The sequence below is a fragment of the Aythya ferina genome (genome assembly GCF_964211825.1).
Source record: "Aythya ferina genome assembly, chromosome: 30".
Lineage (NCBI taxonomy): Eukaryota > Metazoa > Chordata > Aves > Anseriformes > Anatidae > Aythya > Aythya ferina.
This window is the reverse complement of record NC_140327.1, coordinates 1,620,228-1,642,117: the sequence shown is the minus strand read 5'-3', so window position 1 is coordinate 1,642,117 and position 21,890 is coordinate 1,620,228. Positions and strand designations below refer to the sequence as shown.

The 21,890-nt window shown below is 48.3% G+C and overlaps 2 protein-coding genes and 1 long non-coding RNA gene across 15 annotated transcripts; 2 read left to right on the top strand and 1 right to left on the bottom strand.

The window, feature by feature from the left end:
* Nucleotides 1-1,828: 1,828 nt before the first annotated feature.
* Nucleotides 1,829-8,596, top strand: LOC311425284 (uncharacterized protein; the record flags this gene model as incomplete). 4 transcript variants are annotated; one of them, XM_084501006.1, is made up of 5 exons in its annotated part: nucleotides 1,829-2,019; nucleotides 4,500-4,582; nucleotides 4,753-4,879; nucleotides 6,006-6,116; nucleotides 6,241-8,596. In XM_084501006.1, the coding sequence occupies 4 exons, from the start codon at nucleotides 4,559-4,561 to the stop codon at nucleotides 8,502-8,504; spliced, it is 2,526 nt and encodes an 841-aa protein (XP_084357132.1). In that variant the 3' UTR covers nucleotides 8,505-8,596. The 4 variants fall into 4 exon arrangements, with proteins under 4 accessions (XP_084357132.1, XP_084357133.1, XP_084357131.1 ...); XM_084501007.1 differs by having other exon boundaries at nucleotides 4,497-4,582; XM_084501005.1 differs by lacking the exons at nucleotides 1,829-2,019; nucleotides 4,500-4,582 and having other exon boundaries at nucleotides 4,633-4,879; nucleotides 6,244-8,596.
* Nucleotides 2,794-11,728, bottom strand: LOC311425383. The gene is made up of 2 exons (XR_014686301.1): nucleotides 11,589-11,728; nucleotides 2,794-4,943 (listed from the first exon to the last, which is right to left on the bottom strand). It is a non-coding gene; the product is annotated as an uncharacterized lncRNA (long non-coding RNA).
* On the top strand, nucleotides 11,618-20,220 carry LOC311425292 (uncharacterized protein). 10 transcript variants are annotated; one of them, XR_014686282.1, is made up of 7 exons: nucleotides 11,618-12,287; nucleotides 12,835-12,960; nucleotides 14,297-14,421; nucleotides 14,529-14,655; nucleotides 15,316-15,426; nucleotides 15,551-17,777; nucleotides 18,176-20,220. XR_014686282.1 is itself a non-coding variant. In XM_084501026.1 (6 exons), exons 3-6 carry the CDS (start codon nucleotides 14,356-14,358, stop codon nucleotides 17,311-17,313), a joined length of 2,067 nt encoding a protein of 688 aa, XP_084357152.1. In that variant the 5' UTR covers nucleotides 11,618-12,279; nucleotides 12,835-12,960; nucleotides 14,297-14,355; the 3' UTR covers nucleotides 17,314-20,220. The 10 variants fall into 10 exon arrangements, 9 of the variants coding, with proteins under 9 accessions (XP_084357152.1, XP_084357149.1, XP_084357151.1 ...); XM_084501026.1 differs by having other exon boundaries at nucleotides 11,618-12,279; nucleotides 15,551-20,220; XM_084501023.1 differs by having other exon boundaries at nucleotides 15,551-20,220.
* Nucleotides 20,221-21,890: the final 1,670 nt, after the last annotated feature.

The window sequence follows — 21,890 nt, the reverse complement described above, 5'->3', positions numbered from 1 at the left end:
TGGTTGCTGCAAGAGTGGAAAGAGAAAACTAAGCATGGTGAGAGATTTTCTTTTGTCAGCAAGGAAAGAGCATCCAAAGCCCATGGGTGTAAGACCCTTATCTGGGTGGTGCCATGGATGCCTTCTCCTTTGGAAGCTCTCCCTTTGTCATGAGAAGCCTCTGGGGACTCCTCCATTCTCAAGGTCTCTCCCAGTGTGCAAGGTCTGAAAAAATCTCTTCCTGCAGGCAAGACACTTGTAGGGTCTTTCTCCCATGTGGATTCGCTGATATTTAAGGAGTTCATGCTGTGGCTGAAGCTCTTCCTGCACTTGGGGCGTTTGTAGCCCTTCTCCCCAGCATGCAATCTGTCATGGGTGAGGATCTCCTAGCTCTGGATGTACCTTTTCCTGAAATCAAGGCGCTCTCCCCTCTGAGGGGTTGCTGTTATCTTCTAGGCAATGAGCTCCAGCTGAAGTTTTTCCCGTAATCCATGCAGACATGCTTTCTTCCTTTCTTTCTGTAGTGCTTTAACTCCCTCTCTGGGAAGGGGGAGAGAAAAGGGAAAGTAAAACCCGTGAGTTGAGATAAAGACATTTTATTAAGACAGGAAAATAATAACAACAATAATAACAATGAAAATAGTAACAACGATGATAATAGTACTACTAATTATAATGTATACAAACAAGTGATGCACAATGCAATTGCTCACCACCCGCTGACTGATGCCCAGCCTAACCCCAAGCAGTCCGGCCCCTTTCCCCCAGCTAGCCACCCCTATATATTGTTTAGCACGACTTCAGACGGTATGGAATACCTCTTTGGCTAGTTTGGGTCACCTGTCCTGGGTCTGTCCCCTCCCAACTCTTGCTGCACCCCCAGCCTGCCCGTTGGCAGGACAGAGCAAGAAGCTGAGACGTCCTTGGCTTGGTGTATGAACTGCTCTGGGGGTGTTATCAGCACTCTTCTCATCCTAAGCCAAAACATAGCATTCTACCAGCTACTAGGAAGAAAATTAACTCTGTCCTAACTAAAACCAGGACACCTATCCACCCCTTATTCCATACTATTTATGTTATGCTCAGGTTCCACTCTTTCCCATACATTCTAATTAATCACCATTTTCATCTAGGGTCTACAGTAGTCATGGTAGTGATGACATACAGTATTATATAGTAATTAACATGATACAATTCTACTCATGGACTATTCTCACACAGTATTAAATCCCCTTGAGGTACACACCGGGTCCTCTGAGTCAATGCCAAGTGTCCTGAGGCTGGACCCAGCTGCAGGATGGCCGCGGTGCACCTCCTGCAACCAAGACACTGCCTGGGTGGCTTCCAGCCAGGCTCTCACTTGCCTTACAGGGTGCCCCTCTGAGGTCTGCTGGTGGGCAGGGAGCTGGGAGCTGCACCAAAGGCTTTACCCCCCACTGAGCACCCTGGCAGAGCCCAGACTCTCAGGCTCTTCCTCTGTGGGGGCATTTCCATGCCCTGGGGCTCTGTTTAGGCCCAGCCCAAGGTACTTAACCCCTCATCAGCTCTGTAGGAGGTGCTCTGGGCTGCAGCTCAGCCTTGGCCATAGCTCCTTCTGATGTGCAGCATGGCTTCCTGGCCCCAAACCAGAATGTGTTGTGAAGCTGCAGCACAGAAAATCAAAGAGGTTGGTTAGGGATTGACTTCGGCCTTCTCTGTTGGCTCCCCCAGAGCGTGCCACTGTGTGAGGAAAGGGTTCAGCGCTCCACCCTGCTCAGCCTTCCCTGCTCTGCAAGGAAAGAGTTAACTCTGCTAGCAGCAGGCCACTGATATGCTCAGGCCTTTGATAGCAGGTCTGGGCAGAGACAAAGGAAATGCCCCCCACAGAGGAGGAGCCTGAGAGTCTGGGCTCTGCCAGGGTGCTCAGTGGGGGGAAAAGCAGTGGGGGGTGCAGCTCCCAGCTCCTTGCCCACCAGCAGACCTCAGAGGGGCACCCTGTAAGGCAAGTGAGAGACCTGGTTGCCTGCAAGGAGGGTGGGAGCAGCCTACTGTGGACTCGAGGTAGGTACTCGTCATTGCTTATGCAGACAAGAGGCAGGATTTTCCTTTTTCACATGATTGCCCCCTTTGAGACAGGGCCTGAGCACCTAAAGCTCAGCACCAGGCTTGGGAGGTCATGCAAAAGGGAAAAGGAAAAGCAGGATCTGATGCATGTTGCTGTTCAAGGGTGGGAGATAGCTGTTGGGACCCAAAGCATGCAACTTGTTGCTCACTGCTCCTTTCTTGGCTGCAGCCAAGAAATGAGCTGGGCTCTGTGACAGAGTATGCAAGTTCTCAGCAGGAAGGCTCTGGATCTGCAGTGTTGTTTCCTGAGCCGTGGCTTAGACTCTGCTGAGGTTTCTGAGGGGACACAGGACGGGGTTGGAGCTGGGAAAATCAAGAAGTGAGCAGAGACGATCAGCATGCTTTGCTGACCTGTTGAAGCTCTGTAATAATATATGTGGGACTACATTTCTAAGACGCGCACACACCTGACATCAAATAACAATTGTCCATACCTCTGCGTGTATCAATTCCTGCATGCTACAAAAATTTGCCTGCCTCCTGTTGTGTTTGTTCTGCCAGCACTTGGTTTCCTTGCTTGCTTGTTCTGGGGCTTGTGCTGCCTCCTTACCTACAGGACTTGGCTTTCTTTGTTCTGCAAATGCTTCCTAAGTCTGTTGTTCAGGATCTGCCTGTAACTGAAGACCCATTTTACAGGCAGCTGCTGGTCAGGCATAGTCAGCATTTCCACCAGCATTCCATACGCGCAGAAAAGAGTCCACAACCAGAGGGTTGTAAAGTAGGTTTTCTTTATTGTGGTGCACCGGGCGCACTGGGAATAGCTTCCCTCAAAAAGTGCGCACCTGCCCGGTTGTCTCTCACAATTTTATACACGAATACTGTTACATATTACATGAGCTCTAATACATATTCATTAATTTCCCTGAAAAGGCGGACCTCTTCCAAGTACTCATTTCCATACTCCCTGGTCCTTCCGGTTGCGCCTGTGCAGTGTAGCCTGTTGTTCATGGGCAGGGGTCTTTCAGGATGAAGGCAACGAGGAAGAGGAGGTTAAACACGTAGTAAACAATTGTTTTAACCATGTCAAATTTGGTAACCAACTGGTTATTTTTTCCTATAATTCAGTAAACCCAAGCGAGGTGTCATCCCGTGACACCTCATGCAATAGGTGAGTATGTTTCCGTATCTCCTCTAAATCGGTTTCTACTCTTTGGTATATTTGATCAATATACATACAGCAACTCTGGTTTCTTACAGTGCACACTCCTCCTTCCTTCGCTGTTAATATATCTAATGCCATTCAATTTTGTAAAACTACCCTACTGAGAGATGATACTTCTACCTCTGGTGCTTTTATCACATCTGTGGTGGAATTCTCTACCCGTTCTAATTCGGCTGAAATATTTACTATTGCCTTTTCCAAATCGCTCACTCCCAAGCTAGAAATTAACCATCTAACAAAACTATGGTATCCTGTAGGCCTTTCTATCAAAGGATTGAGTGGGATTGCTCGAGTTAATGCATTTCCATGGGGACCTTAATATCCCAAAAGGTACTGTAGGCCCATTATAAAAAGAATTGTGAAGTGCCAAGTATCCCCCTATACAATGACCCTTCCAATTAGGTGGTAAATTCTTCCTTGCTCCTTCCGGTTGCGCCTGCGCAATGTAGCCTGGTGGCCTGCGCAATGTAGCCTGGTGGTCGTGGGCAGAGGCCTTTCAGGATGAAGGCAACAAGGAAGAGGAGGTTAAACTCTCTTTACCTTTGTGGACTTTGACCTTCTGTTGAACAGTTTAGGTTTTTTTTGCTTACCTTTGCCTTGTTTCCTGCCAGCAAGTTGTTCATTCTTTCTTAACGAGGTGTTCCTTCTTCCCTCATCCGTTAGCCTTGAACGATATCTTCTTTTTACATCTACTTCTCATCTACATCCCTATAATTAGGCTATTTTTAGGTTCCCATCCACATCCCCAATAATTAAAATATTTTACCATATACGTAGCTAAATACTAATCGAGATAGGTTTCAGCATCTTCCCCATCTCAATGGACTCACTCAGGGCTCCTCTTGAATGGGTCAGGGGAAGAAAATACTCTGAAACAAGAACAACTTCACAGCTCACAGATTAAGACAGGGAGATCACTTTCCAATAAACATCACAATCAAACGAGATGGGGGAAAAGGGCAGCTCCTCATGGTCCTGGCCACAGGCTTCAGGGGAAATTCTGTCCTGGTGCCTGGAGCACCTCCTTCCTCCTTCGTCACTGACCTTAGTGTCTGCAGGGTTGTTTTCATCTCGTTTTCTCACTCCTCTCTGACTATTGCTGATGTGCAGCAGCTTTTTCCTTTCTTAAACCTGCGTCCCAGCTGGCTTTCACCCCCAATCAATGGCCTGCAGCTGGGCTGGCGCTGGGGAGGGACAGGGACAGGGACTGCTGCATTCCCCCAAACCTACCCTGCCATTTCTCTTGTCCCAGCAGGTTCCAGTTTGACATCTACCTTTCAGCTGTGATTATCCCAGCCTGCAGGAGGGCAGGAAATGGCCACGGCACATCCAGCTGAGGTAGGGGCTTGGAGAAGCAGCCAGGAGAGGCCAAGGGGGAAGGGATGTGAATGCAGGGGGAAGATGAGGTGCTGTCAGCCAGCATTTGTGTGCTGGGCACAGAGAAGACACTGGGACTGGAGCTTCTGTCATCAACAGGCTGCTTCTACATGGAGCCTCTTTGCTTGCAGGAACCAGTGACCTTCGTGGAGGTGGCCGTGTATTTCAGCAGGGAGGAGTGGGAGCTGCTGCATCCTGCACAGCAAGTGCTCTACCGGGACGTGATGCTGGAGACGTATGAGTCCATAACTTCACTGGGTGAGTGAGGGCTTTGCTTCCTTTTCTCGTCAGTAGGGGAGCATTCGTGGTGTAGAAGAAGCCTCTGTGAGCAGGACATATGGACATAAACACAATGCAATTATTTACTGCATACAGAAGCACAAAATAATAATAATAAAAACCCAGCAACCTAAAACCACATACAAAAAAAGATAAGGATGAGTTAAGAAGACATTAGTGTGTTATCCATTGTAATATATATATTATGATATAATGATACAATCATAATGATAATATAATATGAAAAATAATACTGTATATTAGAATATTTAATAATATAATAATGTACAAAATATATAGCTATATAGACATATACATGTATATGTATGTATATATTATAGTTATATATACATGCGTCCAAAAGAGCTTTTCTTGGTGGTTGCATGTAAATCTTCCTTCTCAGCATTGCTTTCCTAAGTTTTTTCCTAAACCTTCTTGAAGTCAACTGCATTGAATAAGTAGGTAAAAGGTAAGGCAAATAAATAAGTCCCTGCAGTATTTTCAGAGATAGAAGAGCCTTGCTGTCTTCAAACAAAGCTAGTCTATGTTGCTGACCTGAATGATACTGGGCCGTAAAAGTGGCTTTACAGGAAGGGAGTGATTACATAGTACACGTGGACACTTAGCAGCTGTGTCAAAACCATGGAAATCATAGAGTCATAGAACGGCCTGGATTGAAAAGGACCTTAAAGATCTTCCAGTTTCAACCCCCCTGCTCTGGGCAAGGTTGCCAACCAGTAGAGGAGGCTTCCCAGAGTTGCATCAAGCCTGGCCTTGAATGCCTCCAGGGCTGGGCCATCCACAACCTCCCTGGGCAAACTGTTCCAGTGCCTCGCCACCCTCTGAGTGAAAAACTTCCTCCTCATTTCCAACCTAAATCTCCCCTCTTAGTTTAAAACCATCCCCCAAGCGTGCGTTCCCCCTCCTGTTGATACGCTCCTTTCAAACACTGGAAGGCCGCAGTGAGGTCTCCCTGGAGCCTTCTCCTCTCCAAGCTAAAGAAGCTCAATTTCCTCAACCTTTATGCATAGGGAGGTTTTCCAGCCCTCTGATCATCTTAGTAGCCCTCCAAATGCTCTCATCTCCTCTGTTTTCGTCATTTAAGGACTACTTCCATCCCCCAAACCCGTGGTGATCTCCCAGCTTGAAGAAGGGGAAGATCCCTGGATCCCAGATCTGCATGGCGTGGAGGATGTGACAGGAGACCTCAGCCCAGGTGAGGTGGTGGAGGAAGGGAGGAGATAGGGGTTGGCAAAAGCCAAGATCAGAGGATCAGAGAGCTCTGCCTGGGCAATATTGTGGGCACTATGGGCTGGTTGTGGATTTCCTCTGTCATCCAGCAGGTGACAGGATCACAAAAGCAGCGGAGACTCTTCAGAAAGGTGGTGTGGCCCAAAGGCAGCTGAATGCTGTCTCTGTGGGAAAAACCAGAAGGGGCGTGCAAAAGGGCCTGGAGCATGGAAAGCATCTCAAGAAGCCACTGCAAACCCATCCAGGAAATGGAGCTCGGAAGCCCCTAGATGGCAGCAAAGGTCAAAAGGAGACTAAAGAACTGACAATGAAGCAAGGCTGCCAGAAGAAATTGGAGAACCAATGTGACGAGTGTGGAAAAATCTTTAAAAGTCATTCCTATCTTCTTAAGCACCAGCGCATCCACACAGGAGACAATCCCACGTGCACTGAGTGTGGGAAGAGCTACATAAAAAGATCCAGTCTTGCTATACACCAGCGGATTCACACAGGAGAGAGACCCTACAAGTGCTTGGAGTGTGAGGAGAGCTTCAAAACGCGTTCTGAACTCAAATTTCACAAACGGACCCACAAAGGAGAGAGACCCTACAAGTGCCCTGATTGTGAGAAGAGCTTCCTCTCAAGTTCTGGGCTCAATGTGCACAAACGGATCCACACAGGAGAGAGACCCTACAAGTGCCCTGATTGTGAGAAGAGCTTCAACACGAGTTCTGGGCTCAATGTGCACAAATGGATCCACACAGGAGAGAGACCGTACAAGTGCCCTGATTGTGGGAAGGGCTTCATAAGGATTTCTTTACTCAATTTGCACAAATGGATCCACACGGAAGAGAGACCCTACAAGTGCCCTGATTGTGAGAAGAGCTTCCACTCGAGATCTGGACTCAAATGGCACAAACAGATCCACACAGGAGAGAGACCCTACAAGTGCCCTGATTGTGAGAAGAGCTTCAAAACGAGTTCTGAACTCAAATTGCACAAACAGACCCACACAGGAGAGAGACCCTACAAGTGCGCTGATTGTGAGAAGAGCTTCCAGTCAAATTATGGACTCAATTTGCACAAATGGATCCACACAGGAGAGAGACCGTACAAGTGCCCTGATTGCGGGAAGGGCTTCATAAGGATTTCTGTACTCAATTTGCACAAACGAATCCACATGGAAGAGAGACCCTACAAGTGCCCTGAGTGTGAGAAGAGCTTCTACTCGAGTTCTGGACTCAATTTGCACAAACGGATCCACACAGGAGAGAGACCCTACAAGTGCCCTGAGTGTGAGAAGAGCTTCCACTCGAATTCTGGACTCAAATGGCACAAATGGATCCACACAGGAGAGAGACCCTACAAGTGCCCTGATTGTGGGAAGGGCTTCATAAATATTTCTGTACTCAATTTGCACAAATGGATCCACACGGAAGAGAGACCCTACAAGTGCCCTGAGTGTGGGAAGGGCTTCATAAGGAGTTCTGCACTCAATTTGCACAAACGGATCCACGCAGGAGAGAGACCCTACAAGTGCCCTGAGTGTGAGAAGACCTTCCAGTCGAATTATGGACTCAATTTGCACAAACGGATCCACACAGGAGAGAGACCCTACAAGTGCCCTGAGTGTGGGAAAGGCTTCATAAGGAGTTCTGCACTCAATGTGCACAAATGGATCCACACAGGAGAGAGACCCTACAAGTGTCCTGATTGTGGGAAGGGCTTCATAAAGATTTCTCTACTCAATTTGCACAAACAAATCCACACGGAAGAAAGACCCTACAAGTGCCCTGATTGTGGGAAGGGCTTCATAAAGATTTCTCTACTCAATTTGCACAAACAAATCCACACGGAAGAGAGACCCTACAAGTGTCCTGAGTGTGAGAAGAGCTTCTACTCGAGTTCTGGACTCAAATGGCACAAAGGGACCCACACAGGAGAGAGACCCTACAAGTGCCCTGATTGTGAGAAGACCTTCCAGTCGAATTATCAGCTGAAATTGCACAAACGGATCCACACAGGAGAGAGACCCTACAAGTGCCCTGAGTGTGGGAAGGGCTTCGTAAGGAGTTCTGAACTCAATCTGCACAAACGGATCCACACACGAGAGAGACCCTACAAGTGCCCTGAGTGTGAGAAGACCTTCCAGTCGAATTATCGACTGAAATTACACAAACGGATCCACACAGGAGAGAGACCCTACAAGTGCCCTGAGTGTGGGAAGGGCTTCCAGTCGAGATACAGACTCAAATTGCACAAACGGACCCACACAGGAGAGAGACCCTACAAGTGTCCTGACTGTGCAAAGGCCTTCAAGAGCAATTCTGAACTTAGATCACACAAGTGCATCCACAAAGGAGACAAGCTGTAGCAGTGCCCTGAGTGTGGGAGGAGATTCCACCAGAGCTCAAACATGGTCACCTAATTCTAAATGCACACAAATATATTTATATGTCTTACAAATACCGTGAGCAGAGGAAGAGCCTTGTGGCAAACTCATCTTCAAACCCTCCTGCAGATCAGACTCCCTCCCCTGAAACTTGAAGCCGAGGTTTAGCCCCATGCAGACAGCAGGGAGCACTAGGTGTAAGAATAAGATGTTTTCCCAGGCTGTGTTCCCTGGGAGATATCACTGACAGCCCATCAGGGAATGGTGCATATGGCTGAGAGCAGAGAGAGAAACCCTGTCCCTAGTGTGGGCATCCAACGATGGCTGTTGGACAGATCCAATCCCCTCTTCCCTTCCTTGTTCTGTTTATCACTGCGTAAAATATTCTCTGGGATTCCTGATTTTCACGTCACCTTTTTTCCCCTCACCTTTAAGGGACTTGCTGCCCAATGGTTTGGTAACAGCAGTAAATACCAAGTCCCAGAAGCCGTGACAGAGACATTTAAATTCCTACCGGGAAACCCAGCATAAAAACCCCACAAAGAGGAAACTTCCATCCTTGAGCCTTGAAGCCGTGGTTTATCCTGGTGCAGACAAAAGAGAGCTCTGGGTGTCAAGATATTTGCTGGTGCCTTTCTTGGGAGATATTGCTGTGAGTCCAGCAAGGAATGATGCATTTGCTCCATCTTCTTTGAGCAGCTTAGCAGATTCCCCAGTGCCTTCACCCCCTCTGGGATGCAAAGGGTGTAGGGATGCTGATAGAAGAGTCTGGAAAGGAAAAGAGAAACAGGAAAAGCCAGCTGATGCTCTGTGCTGTCCTCTACGCTTGTAGCCTGGCTCATGTTTTGGCAGTGGCCAGCTCACTGCTCCTCCCACAAGAGCCCATGGGGACCAGCTGGCCAGCTGCAAGTGAACCTTTGGGAGATGTCAAGGAGATGTTAGGAGAGCTAAGAAGTCAGAGCAGTGCTGGGTAAGGAGTCCAGAGTTTTGGTGATGCTCATCCCAAAGCAAGGCAGGCAACACTTCCAATCTCCACCTGAGTAAGCAGCATCCTGCCAAGATTCACAAATGACACATCAAGGCACAGAAAAAAAGTCACAATTCCCACACCTCTGCATAAGGAAATGCTCCCAGTTTCACTTTGGCTCACTTGGACAAGGCAGACCCCATTTTGGCTTTTGACCGGCATGCCTTGGAGTTTTCCCATCCTTTGGCTGGAGCATATCACCCTTCCTGGCCTTAGGTTGTGGTGGGTGTTCTGGGACAAATATATCCTGTTCTTGCTTTGTCCTCGGTGTGGGAATTACCCATATTGCTCCCCTTTTCAACTAGAGATGGGGTGCCAAGTGACCACCCAAAGGAGAGTGCAGAGCTGGCTGTGGCGAAGCCACTGGAAGCCCTTGGGATGTTGGTAGGTGGATCAGAAGCACATTTCTCCCAGGGATGTGTATAAGGAAAGTCACCTGGGAAAGTGACTCTTCACTCAGAGAGCCCAGGAAAGTCACCTCTGGATAAACCCCTGGATAAACCCATCTGCTGTGGGTGAGTGCATGAAGATCCAACAGAAAACTTGGCTGGAAAGTGTCCTGGTTTCAGTTAGGACAGAGTTAATTTTCTTCCTAGTAGCTGGTAGAATGCTATGTTTTGGCTTAGGATGAGAAGAGTGCTGGTAACACCCCGATGTTTTAATTGTTGCAGAGCAGTTCTTACACCAAACCAAGGACGTCTCCGCTTCTTGCTCTGTCCTGCCAACGGGCAAGAGCTGTGAGGGGACAGACCCAGGACAGGTGACCCAAACTAGCCAAAGGGGTATTCCATACCATCTGACGTCATGCTAAACAATATATAGGGGTGTCTAGCCGGGCGAGAGGGGTCGGACTGCTCAGCATTAGGCTGGGCATCGGCCAGCAGGTGGTGAGCAATTGCATTGTGCATCACTTGTTTGTACACGTTATTATTAGTAGTACTATTATTATCATTGTTGTTATTATTTTTATTGTTATTATTATTTTCCTGTCTTAATAAACTGTCTTTATCACAACTCACGGGTTTTACTTTCCCTTTTCTCTCCCCCATCCCAGAGAGGGAGGGGGGAGGGTGAGCGAATGGCTGTGTGGTGTTTAGCTGCCGGCCGGGTTAAAGCACTAGAAAGAAAGGAAGAAAGCATGTCTGCAGGGATTACAGGAAGAACTTCAGCTGGAGCTCATGGAACTGACACCAGAAACAAAGCCCCCTTGCACCTTTCCTGTCCTTCCGTTTTTCATTTTAAGAAAGCAGGCCCCAATGAAAACACAAGCTCTGGGACAAATCAGGCTCCCACCCTCCTTGCAGGCAGCCTGGCTCCTCTGAGTCGTGTAGGCTGGAGGATGCCAAGTGTCCTGAGGCTGGACCCAGCTGCAGGATGGCCGCGGTGCACCTCCTGCAACCAAGACACTGCCTGGGTGGCTTCCAGCCAGGCTCTCACTTGCCTTACAGGGTGCCCCTCTGAGGTCTGCTGGTGGGCAAGGAGCTGGGAGCTGCACCAAACGCTTTTCCCCCCACTGAGCACCCTGGCAGAGCCCAGACTCTCAGGCTCCTCCTCTGTGGGTGCCTTTCCTTTGTCTCTGCACAGAGCTGCTATCAAAGGCCTGAGCATATCAGTGGCCTGCTGCTAGCAGAGTTAACTCTTTCCTTGCAGAGCAGGGAAGGCTGAGCAGAGCACTTAATCCTTTCCTCACACAGTGGCACGCTCTGGGGGAGCCAACAGAGAAGGCGCCGAGGTCAAGCCCTAACCAACCTCTTTGATTTTCTGTGCTGCAGCTTCACAACACATTCTGGTTTGGGGCCAGGAAGCCATGCTGTGTGAAATAAATGACTGAGTCCCAAATAGGATTGCAATTAAAGTTTACAATGTATTAAACGCATAGAGGCAAGCAAACAGCGCTGGGTGCACCGGGAGTCACAGCTCCACCAAGACGCACCCCTATTGCGTCAGGCGGCTGGTTTTTATGCTCCTAGGCTAATGCATATTCATCACTACTTCCAGAAAAGGCAGGGTTATTATAATTAGTTTCCCGGGATACAAACCCTCCACGGACGCATGCGTATCGGTCTCTGGTGGTCCCTCTGGGGGGTTGCTCGTACTGAAGGCTCGTAGTCTTCCTTCCAGGCTTTGTCCTTTGGTCGTCCTTCAGCTTCCCCTTTCTCCTTATTTGTGAATCTCTTATCCCAGATCTCAGAGACGTCCGTCCGCAACGGCCCATACAAAAATCAGCATTTTTTGAAAACTCCTTTGTTCTCTTATCCCCTAGACCCGAGTCTCAAGGTTTACCCTTCAAACCCTCTATTGACACAAATTGCTAGACCATTCCTCTACAAGATACGAGAACTGTATACATTAACCACACTGTTTTTCTTAGACTTGTGTTTATACAGTGGTATGTAAGACAGAAGGTCACACTTCATCATGCGACCCTAGCATTGTTCCATATTGACACGAATCAGATGAACACATTTCACACTGCATGTTAGGAATTCACAATTCGTGTCAATAGAGGATCTGAAGGGTTAACGTTGAGGCCAGGTCTAGGGGATAAGAGAACAAAGGGGTTTTCAGAGAACTGCTGACTATTGCACTGGAGGCTGTGCAAGTCTCTGACATCCCGCCCAGCCGCTACCAAATACAGAGAGAGAGGAAGCGGAAGGACAAAGCCTGGGAGGAAGACTACGAGCCTTCAGCAATAACGACACCCGACCCCCGAAGGACCACTGGAGACTGGTATACAGGTGCCCTTGGGAGGGTTCGGCTTCTAGGAACTAACTATAATAACCCTGCCTTTTCTAGAAGTAGTGATGAATATGTATTAGCCTAGCAACATAAAACCGAGCCGCCTGATGTAAGGACGTATGCGTGTGGGAGGAGCCCAGACTCCCCAGCACACCCAGCACTGTTTACTTGCCTTTTATTAACCCTATAAATAAATCATATAAAGCTAAATAGACTGGGAATTCTAGGAATTCCAGGAAGCCATGCTGCACATCAGGAGGAGCCATGGTAAGGCTGAGCTGTAGCCCAGAGCACCTCCTACAGAGCTGATAAGGGGTTAAGAACCTTGGGTCGGGCCTGAATAGAGCCCCACGGCGTGGAAATACCCCCACAGAGGAAGAGCATGAGAGTCTGGGCTCTGCCAGGGTGCTCGGGGAGGCTGGGGTGAGGGGGTAAAGCCTTAGGTGCAGCTCCCAGCTCCCTGCCCACCAGCAGACCTCTGAGGGGCACCCTGTAAGGCAAGCGAGAGCCTGGCTGGAAGCCACCCAGGCAGTGTCTTGGTTGCAGGAGGTGCACCGCGGCCATCCTGCAGCTGGGTCCAGCCTCAGGACACTTGGCATCCTCCAGCCTACACGACTCAGAGGAGCCAGGCTGCCTGCAAGGAGGGTGGGACCAGCCTACTGTGGACTCGAGGTAGGTACTCTTCATTGCTTATACAGACAAGAGGCAGGATTTTCCTTTTTCACACGATTCCCCCCTTTGAGACAGGGCCTGAGCATCTAAAGCTCAGCACCAGACTTGGGAGGTCATGCAAAAGGGGAAAGGAAAAGCAGGATCTGACCCATGTTGCTGTTCAAGGGTGGGAGATAGCTGTCGGGACCCAAAGCATGCAACTTGTTACTCACTGCTCCTCTCTTGGCTGCAGCCAAGAAATGAGCTGGGCTCTGTGACAGAGGATGCAAGTTCTCAGCAGGAAGGCTCTGGATCTGCAGTGTTGTTTCCTGAGCCGTGGCTTAGACTCTGTTGCTGAGGTTTCTGAGGGGACACAGGACGGGGTTGGAGCTGGGAAAATCAAGAAGTGAGCAGAGACGATCAGCATGCTTTGCTGACCTGTTGAAGCTCTGTAATAATATATGTGGGACTACATTTCTAAGACGCGCACACACCTGACATCAAATAACCAGTGTCCATACCTCTGCGTGTATCAATTCCTGCATGCTACAAAAATTTGCCTGCCTCCTGTTGTGTTTGTTCTGCCAGCACTTGGTTTCCTTGCTTGCTTGTTCTGGGGCTTGTGCTACCTCCTTACCTACAGGACTTGGCTTTCTTTGTTCTGCAAATGCTTCCTAAGTCTGTTGTTCAGGATCTGCCTGTAACTGAAGACCCATTTTACAGGCAGCTGCTGGTCCTCCCTCAGGCATAGTCAGCATTTTCACCAGCACTGGACTCATTCAGGGCTCCTCTTGAATGGGTCAGGGGAAGAAAATCCTCTGAAACAAGAACAACTTCACTGCTCACAGGTTGAGACACGGCCGGCTCACGGGTTGAGACAGGGTCAGGGGTGATCACTTTCCAATAAACATCACAGTCAAACAAGAGGGGGCAGAGGGCAGCTCTCTGTGGGTTGCACCCCCTTTTAGGCCATATCCACCTGCCCCAACATGAGTTCCTCAGTGGGCTGCAGTTTAGAGATCTGATCCACTCTGCCACACTGTGGGCTGCAGCAGAACAGCCTGCTTCCCCATGGTCCTGGCCACAGGCTTCAGGGGAAATTCTGTCCTGGTGCCTGGAGCACCTCCTTCCTCCTTCGTCACTGACCTTAGTGTCTGCAGGGTTGTGTTCATCTCATTTTCTCACTCCTCTCTGACGATTGCTGATGTGCAGCAGCTTTTTCCTTTCTTAAACCTGTGTCCCAGCTGGCTTTCACCCCCAGTCAATGGCCTACAGCTGGGCTGGCGCTGGGGAGGGACAGGGACAGGGACTGCTGCATTCCCCCAAACCTACCCTGCCATTTCTCTTGTCCCAGCAGGTTCCAGTTTGACATCTACCTTTCAGCTGTGATTGTCCCAGCCTGCAGGAGGGCAGGAAATGGCCACGGCACATCCAGCTGAGGTAGGGGCTTGGAGAAGCAGCCAGGAGAGGCCAAGGGGGAAGGTGAGGTGCCGTCAGCCAGCATTTGTGTGCTGGGCACAGAGAAGCCACTGGGACTGGAGCTTCTGTCATCAACAGGCTGCTTCTACATGGAGCCTCTTTGCTTGCAGGAACCCGTGACCTTCGTGGAGGTGGCCGTGTATTTCAGCAGGGAGGAGTGGGAGCTGCTGCATCCTGCACAGCGAGTGCTCTACCGGGACGTGATGCTGGAGACGTATGAGTCCATAACTTCACTGGGTGAGTGAGGGCTTTGCTTCTTTTTCTCCTCAGTAGGGGAGCTTTAGTGGTGTAGAAGAAGCCTCTGTGAGCAAGACATATAATAAACACAATGCAATTATTTACTGCATATAGAAGGAAAAAAATAAAAAATAAAAAAAAAAACAGCAACCTAAAACCACACACAAAAAAGATAAGGATGAGTTAAGAAGACAGTAGTGTGTTATCCAATACAATGTATATGTATTATGATATAATGATACAATCATAATATAATAGCAAAAATAATACTGTATATTAGAATATTTAATAATACAATAATATATAAAAGATATAGCTATATAGACATATACATGTATATATTAAAGTTATATATACATGCGTCCAAAAGAGCTTTTCTTGGTGGTTGCATGTAAATCTTCCTTCTCAGCATTGCCTTCCTCGGTTTTCCCCTAAACCTTCTTGAAGTTAACTGCATCCCCCAAGCATGCATTCCCCCTCCTGTTGATACGCTCCCTTCAAACACTGGAAGGCCACAGTGAGGTCTCCCTGGAGCCTTCTCCTCTCCAAGCTAAAGAAGCTCAATTTCCTCAACCTTTATGCATAGGGAGGTGCTCCAGCCCTCTGATCATCTTAGTAGCCCTCCAAATGCTCTCATCTCCTCTGTTTATGTCATTTAAGGACTACTTCCATCCCCCAAACCCGTGGTGATCTCCCAGCTTGAAGAAGGGGAAGATCCCTGGATCCCAGATCTGCATGGCGTGGAGGATGTGACAGGAGACCTCAGCCCAGGTGAGGTGGTGGAGGAAGGGAGGAGATTGGGGTTGGCAAAAGCCAAGATCAGAGGATCAGAGAGCTCTGTCTGGGCAATATTGTGGGCACTATGGGCTGGTTGTGGATTTCCTCTGTCATCCAGCAGGTGACAGGATCACAAAAGCAGCGGAGACTCTTCAGAAAGGTGGCGTGGCCCAAAGGCAGCTGAATGCTGTCTCTGTGGGAAAAAACAGAAGGGGCGTGCAAAAGGGCCTGGAGCATGGAAAGCATCTCAAGAAGCCACTGCAAACCCATCCAGGAAATGGAGCTCGGAAGCCCCTAGATGGCAGCAAAGGTCAAAAGGAGACTAAAGAACTGACAATGAAGCAAGGCTGCCAGAAGAAATTGGAGAACCAATGTGACGAGTGTGGAAAAATCTTTAAAAGGCATTCCTATCTTCTTAAGCACCGGCACATCCACACAGGAGAGAAACCCTACAAGTGCACTGAGTGTGGGAAGAGCTACCTAACAAGTTCCAGTCTTGTTATACACCAGCGGATTCACACAGGAGAGAGACCCTACAAGTGCTTGGAGTGTGAGAAGAGCTTCAGAAGCAGCTCTGAACTCGCCTACCATCATCATGTTCACAGAGGAGAGAAACCTCACAAGTGCCCTGATTGTGAGAAGAGCTTCATAAAGAGTTGTGAACTCAAATTGCACAAACGGATCCACAACGGAGAGAGACCCTACAAGTGTCCTGAGTGTGGGAAGAGCTTCCAGTCGAGATCTGGACTCAAATGGCACAAAGGGACCCACACAGGAGAGAGACCCTACAAGTGCCCTGATTGTGGGAAGGGCTTCATAAGGATTTCTGAACTCAAATTGCACAAAGGGACCCACACGGAAGAGAGACCCTACAAGTGTCCCGAGTGTGGGAAGGGCTTCATAACGAGTTTTGTACTCAGTATACACAAACAGATCCACACAGGAGAGAGACCTCACAAGTGCCCTGAGTGTGACAAGAGCTACAAAAGAAGGGTAAATCTCATCTACCACCAGCACTTTCACACAGGAGAGAAGCCCTACAAATGCCCTGAGTGTGGGAAAGGCTTCATAAGTAGTTTTCTACTCAATTTTCACAAACGGATCCACGCAGGAGAGAGACCCTACAAGTGCTCACAGTGTGAGAAGAGCTTCCTCTCGATTTCTGGACTCAAATGGCACAAATGGATCCACACAGGAGAGAGACCCTACAAGTGCCCTGATTGTGAGAAGAGCTTCCTCTCAAGTTCTGGGCTCAAATTGCACAAACGGATCCACACAGGAGAGAGACCGTACAAGTGCCCTGATTGTGGGAAGGTCTTCAGCAGGACTTCTTCACTCAAGTTGCACAAACGAATCCACACGGAAGAGAGACCCTACAAGTGCCCTGAGTGTGAGAAGAGCTTCAAAACGAGTTCTGACTTCAAATTGCACAAACGGACCCACACAGGAGAGAGACCATACAAGTGTCCTGAGTGTGGGAAGGACTTCATAAGGAATTTTCTACTCAAATTGCACAAACTGATCCACACAGGAGAGAGACCCTACAAGTGCTCACAGTGTGAGAAGAGCTACAGAAGAAGAGAAGGTCTCATCTACCACCAGCGCTTTCACACAGGAGAGAAGCCCTACAAATGCCCTGAGTGTGGGGAGAGCTTCAAAGCGAGTTCTGGACTCAATGCGCACAAATGGATCCACACAGGAGAGAGACCCTACAAGTGCTCACAGTGTGAGAAGAGCTTCCTCTCGAGTTCTGGACTCAAATGGCACAAAGGGACCCACACAGGAGAGAGACCATACAAGTGTCCTGACTGTGCAAAGGCCTTCAAAAGCAGTTCTGAACTTAGATCACACAAGCGTATCCACAAAGGAGAGAAGCTGTAGTAGTGCCCTAAGTGTGGGAGGAGCTTCAGCCAGAGCTCGAAGCTGGTCACCCAATTCTAGATTCACACAGAAGAGAACCTTACAAATACCGTGAGCAGAGGAAGAGCCTTGTGGCAAACTCATCTTCAAACCCTCCTGCAGATCAGACTCCCTCCCCCGAAACTTGAAGCCGAGGTTTAGCCCCATGCAGACAGCAGGGAGCACTAGGTGTAAGAATAAGATGTTTTCCCAGGCTGTGTTCCCTGAGAGATATCACTGAGAGCCCATCAGGGAATGGTGCATATGGCTGAGAGCAGAGAGAGAAACCCTGTTCCTAGTGTGGGCATCTGACGATGGCTGTTGGACAGATCCAATCCCCTCTTCACTTCCGTATTCTGATTATTGCTATGTAAAATATTCTCTGGGATTCCTGACTTTCATGTCACCTTTTTTCTAAATTGCAGCGCACTGAGGAGCTCATGTTGGTAAGTGATCTCCCTGTCTCTGTCTCAACCCATGTGCTGTGAGTTTTTTCTTGTCAAGTCCTGTAGTTAAGGAGGAAGCACAAGCCCCAGAACAAGCAAGCAAGGATACCAAGTGCTGGCAGAACAAAAGGTAACATCAGAAGAGCCACTAGAGGAAGATCTTGCCTTCTGGATCCCCTAAAGGAATGTAGGGGCAGGAGATGAAAATTCCTTACCTGGAGGTTTTAGCTTGATAGAGACAACAGGAGGCAGGTGAATTTTTATAGCATGCAGGAATCGATACACGCAGAGGTATGGACTCTGGTCATTTGATGTCAGGTGGGGAGAGGAGGAAGGTCTTAGAAATATAGTCCCAGATATAATATTACAGATCTGTTCTACATCATACCTTGAAACAGCTGCTTCCTTGTACCTGATCTGGCCCGGACAAACCTGCTTTGCTCTGCAAGAGATGGAACCAGGACCTGGATCCTGCCTGGGGTAAAGCTTTCCTGGTTCTGAAACACTTTGCTGCTGTTGTCTGTCCTCCTGGTCTCCCTTGACCTGCTAGAAATGTTCTTCCAAATGCAGTCCAGGATACTGTTGGCTTTCTTGGCCATGAGGGCACATTGCTGGCTCTTGGTCAGCCTGCTGTCCACCAGGACTCCCAGGTCCCTCTCTGCAGAGCTGCTCTCCAGCACATCAGCCCCCAGCCTGTACTATTGCTTGGGGTTATTCCTCCCTACATGCAGGACCCTGAACTTGCCTTTGTTGAACTTCAGGAGGTTCCTCCCAGCCCATCTCTCCAGCCTGTCAAGGTTCCTCTGAAGGGCAGCAAAGCCCTCTGGGGTATCAGCCACTACTCCCAGCTTAATGTGGTCAGCAAACTTGCTGAGGGTGCACTCCGTTCCATCGTCCAGGTTGTTGATGAATACTTTGAACAAGACTGGACTCAGTACTTACCCTTGGCGGACACTGCTAGGTATCCAACTGGACTCAGCACCGCTAAGCACAACTCTCTGAGCTCTGCCATTCATCCAATTTTCAATCCACCTCACTGTCCACTCCGTCTAGCCCATACTTCCTGAGGATGTTATGGGAGACAGTGTCAAAAGCCTTGCTGAAGTCAAGGCAAGCCACCCATTAGCTGACAGAACACCACAAGTCCTGTTCTGAGATAACTTTCCCTTATCCACCAGGCGGGAGACCTGGTCATAGAAGGAGATGAGGCTGGTCAGGCAGGATTTGCCTTTCATGAACCCATTGCAAGACTTGCAGGAGCGGTGGACACCAGAAACTGAGCCCTGCAAATCTTGGCCCAGGTGGCCAAGAAGGCCAAGAGTATCCTGGCTTGTATCAGGAATAGTGTAACCAGCAGGAACAAGGAGGTGATCGTCCCCCTGTACTCTGCTCTGGTGAGGCCATACCTCGAGTACTGTGTTGCGTTTTGGGCCCCTCACTACAAGAAGGACATTGAGGCACTGAAATGCATACAGAGAAGGGCTACAAAGCTGGTGAAGGGCCTGGAACACAAGTCCTATGAGAAGCATCCGAGATAACTGGGGTTGTTTAATCTGGAGAAAAGGAGGCTCAGGGGAGACCTTATGGCTCTTTACAACTACCTGAAAGGAAGGTTTGGGGAGCTGGCAGTCAGCCTCTTCTCACAGATAACTAGTGATAGGACCAGAGGGAATGGCCTCGAGTTGTGCCAGGGGAGGTTCAGGTTGGAAATTAGAAGAAATTTCTTCTCAGAAAGAGTAGTCAGGCATTGGAATGGGTTGCCCAGGAAGGTGGTGGAGTCACTGTCCCTGCGGGTGTTTAAGGAAAGGTTGGACATGGTGCTTAGGGACATAGTTTAGTGGGTGATATTAGTGGTAGGGGTATGGTTGCATCAGATGATCTTGGAGGGCTTTCCAATGCTTTTATTTCTATGGTTCTATGACTGCTTGAGAAAGTTTCTCAGCAGTCAACACACAGGGCCATAGGGAAGAAGATAAGATTTTCTTTGTACTGGTGGAGTTAGCTAGCCAATTCATCCACCATGGCTTCCTCTGGGTCTTTCCAGGTCATTACTGACAAAGATTTGGCATATAATGATGGTGAGCTCCGTACAAACTTCTGTCACATGGGTTGCATGCATTTGACTTGATCTGGATCTTTGGATATCTGTTCATTTTCTAGGTTACTATAAATCACCTCCATCACAGCTAATTGCCTCAGGTACTGGATACCTCTCTCCATGGTAGTCCACTTGCCTGGCTGACATACATCTTACTTGAAGGGATAGCTTTCCTTCATGCCTGACAGGAGTTGCCTTCAGAGGCTCTTTCTGTCTGTTTTTCCTCCTGTTTTTGTGATGGCCCTGTTTTAGAGCAGTCTGCCCCTTCCACTTCTCCCTCCCAGAGCCTTTTAGGAGAAGTTCCTTCCCTTACTAAATAAACTGACTTCCTCTTCCATTGTTTCATCTTGACTACAGGGGTGACTAATACCATCCATTGGTCTCTTGGTTTTGCTACTCTGTTATCCCAACATCAGATTCAGACTTCCTCCTCCCCCTGAGGGTGCTGAATAATGTTTGCTATTGTTAGGTAGGCACAGACCAGCTCCCAGCACAGTTCAGCAAGCTGTAAGTCTCTGGCATTGCTGATGTCAGGGAATACTTTCTTTTAAACATTCTTTCATTTGGGGGGGATTCCACACTTGTTCACTGGTGAAGCTCAAAACCAACGGAATAGATAGCCATGACAGAAGTTGTGGATGTCCCATCCCTGAAAGTGTTTAAGGCTAGATTGGATAGGGCTTTGAGTAACCTTGTCTAGTGGAAGTTGTCCATGCCAATGGCAGAGGGTTTGGAATTAGGTGATCTTTAAGGTCCTTTCCAGCCCAAAGCATTCTATGATCCTATGACAGGTACCTGCACATATCCTTCTTGCCACCCACCATCACACTGCCTTGGGGCAGATTCCTGGGTGGTGTTCTTAAATAATTGTTTAACCTCAGGAAATAACAGAAACATATTCTGGAGACTTATAAATAGGAGTATGTTGGTTACGCAAGGACACTCAAAATATTCAAAAGCTATTGTGATTAGCCCATAGGATAAGGAGGAAGAGGTCCCATACCTTATATTCTCCACAGATTGATTCCAGAGGTAAAAAAAGAGTGCAGTTAATATTCTCCAAAAGGTGGTTCCTGAAGTACAGAGTTGATAGTAATGCAGGGCCTGGATACCAGATCAGGCTCAAGACCAGTGCTTTAAAGCACAGTGAACTGAATAAATAAATAAACCATCACCACTATAATGACAACAAAAAAACAGACAACAACAACAAAACACACGACCTTTAACAGGCTCTCGGATTTGATAAGTAGCTAAAGAGAGAATGTGGCACAGTTCACATCATACAGGATAAACACAGAACAATATTAAGAGCAAACTGGTCAATATCATGAACAAGAGCTCCTGGTCAAATATGATAATTGTAAATTCCCTCTAAAGTGCTCTGGTCAAATCGATTGTTATCTTAATTCTTTGAGTCACATGTTGGGCACCAAAAAGGACTGTGGTGACAACTCTCTCACTCTTCCTCCTCAAAGGGAGGGCAGAGAGAAAGTATGATGGCAAAGAAAAGTGCTCACAGGTTGAGGATAAGTTAAAGGGAAAAGAAAGAGGAAAACAGCAACAGAAACAAACAAGCAAAGGCTGCACAGAAGAAAAGAGAGAAAACAATTATTCTCTACTTCCCATCAACGAGCGATGTTCAGCCATGTCTTTGTAAGCAGAGCCTCAATATGCATAGCAGTGTTGTGGAAGTATCATGTTTTCATAACAAGAGTTACCCATCTTCCGTCTCCTTTTCCAGATTTTATTGCTGAGTATGACATCATATGGTATGGAATATCCCTTTGGCCAGTTTAAGTCAGCTGCCCTGGTGATGTCCCCATCCCACCTCTTGCCCAGCCCCAGCCTTCTGGCTCTGGGGGCTGGAGGGAATCTTGATGCTGTACCAGTATTGCTCAGCAATAAACAAAGCATTTGTGTGACACTTCTAGCTACAAGTGCAGAGCACAGCACTGTACAGGCAGCTGAGCCTGTTTGGCCTAGATAAGAGGATATCAATATCCTAATATATC

Excerpts from the sequence above, each read along its gene's own strand:
- LOC311425292 (XM_084501026.1), top strand. The coding sequence starts at position 14,356 with ATGGCCACGGCACATCCAGCTGAGGTAGGGGCTTGGAGAAGCAGCCAG. Across the intron at positions 14,656-15,315 it reads TGAGTCCATAACTTCACTGG|GACTACTTCCATCCCCCAAA; the intron begins GTGAGTGAGGGC and ends ATGTCATTTAAG. Across the intron at positions 15,427-15,550 it reads GACAGGAGACCTCAGCCCAG|CAGGTGACAGGATCACAAAA; the intron begins GTGAGGTGGTGG and ends TCTGTCATCCAG.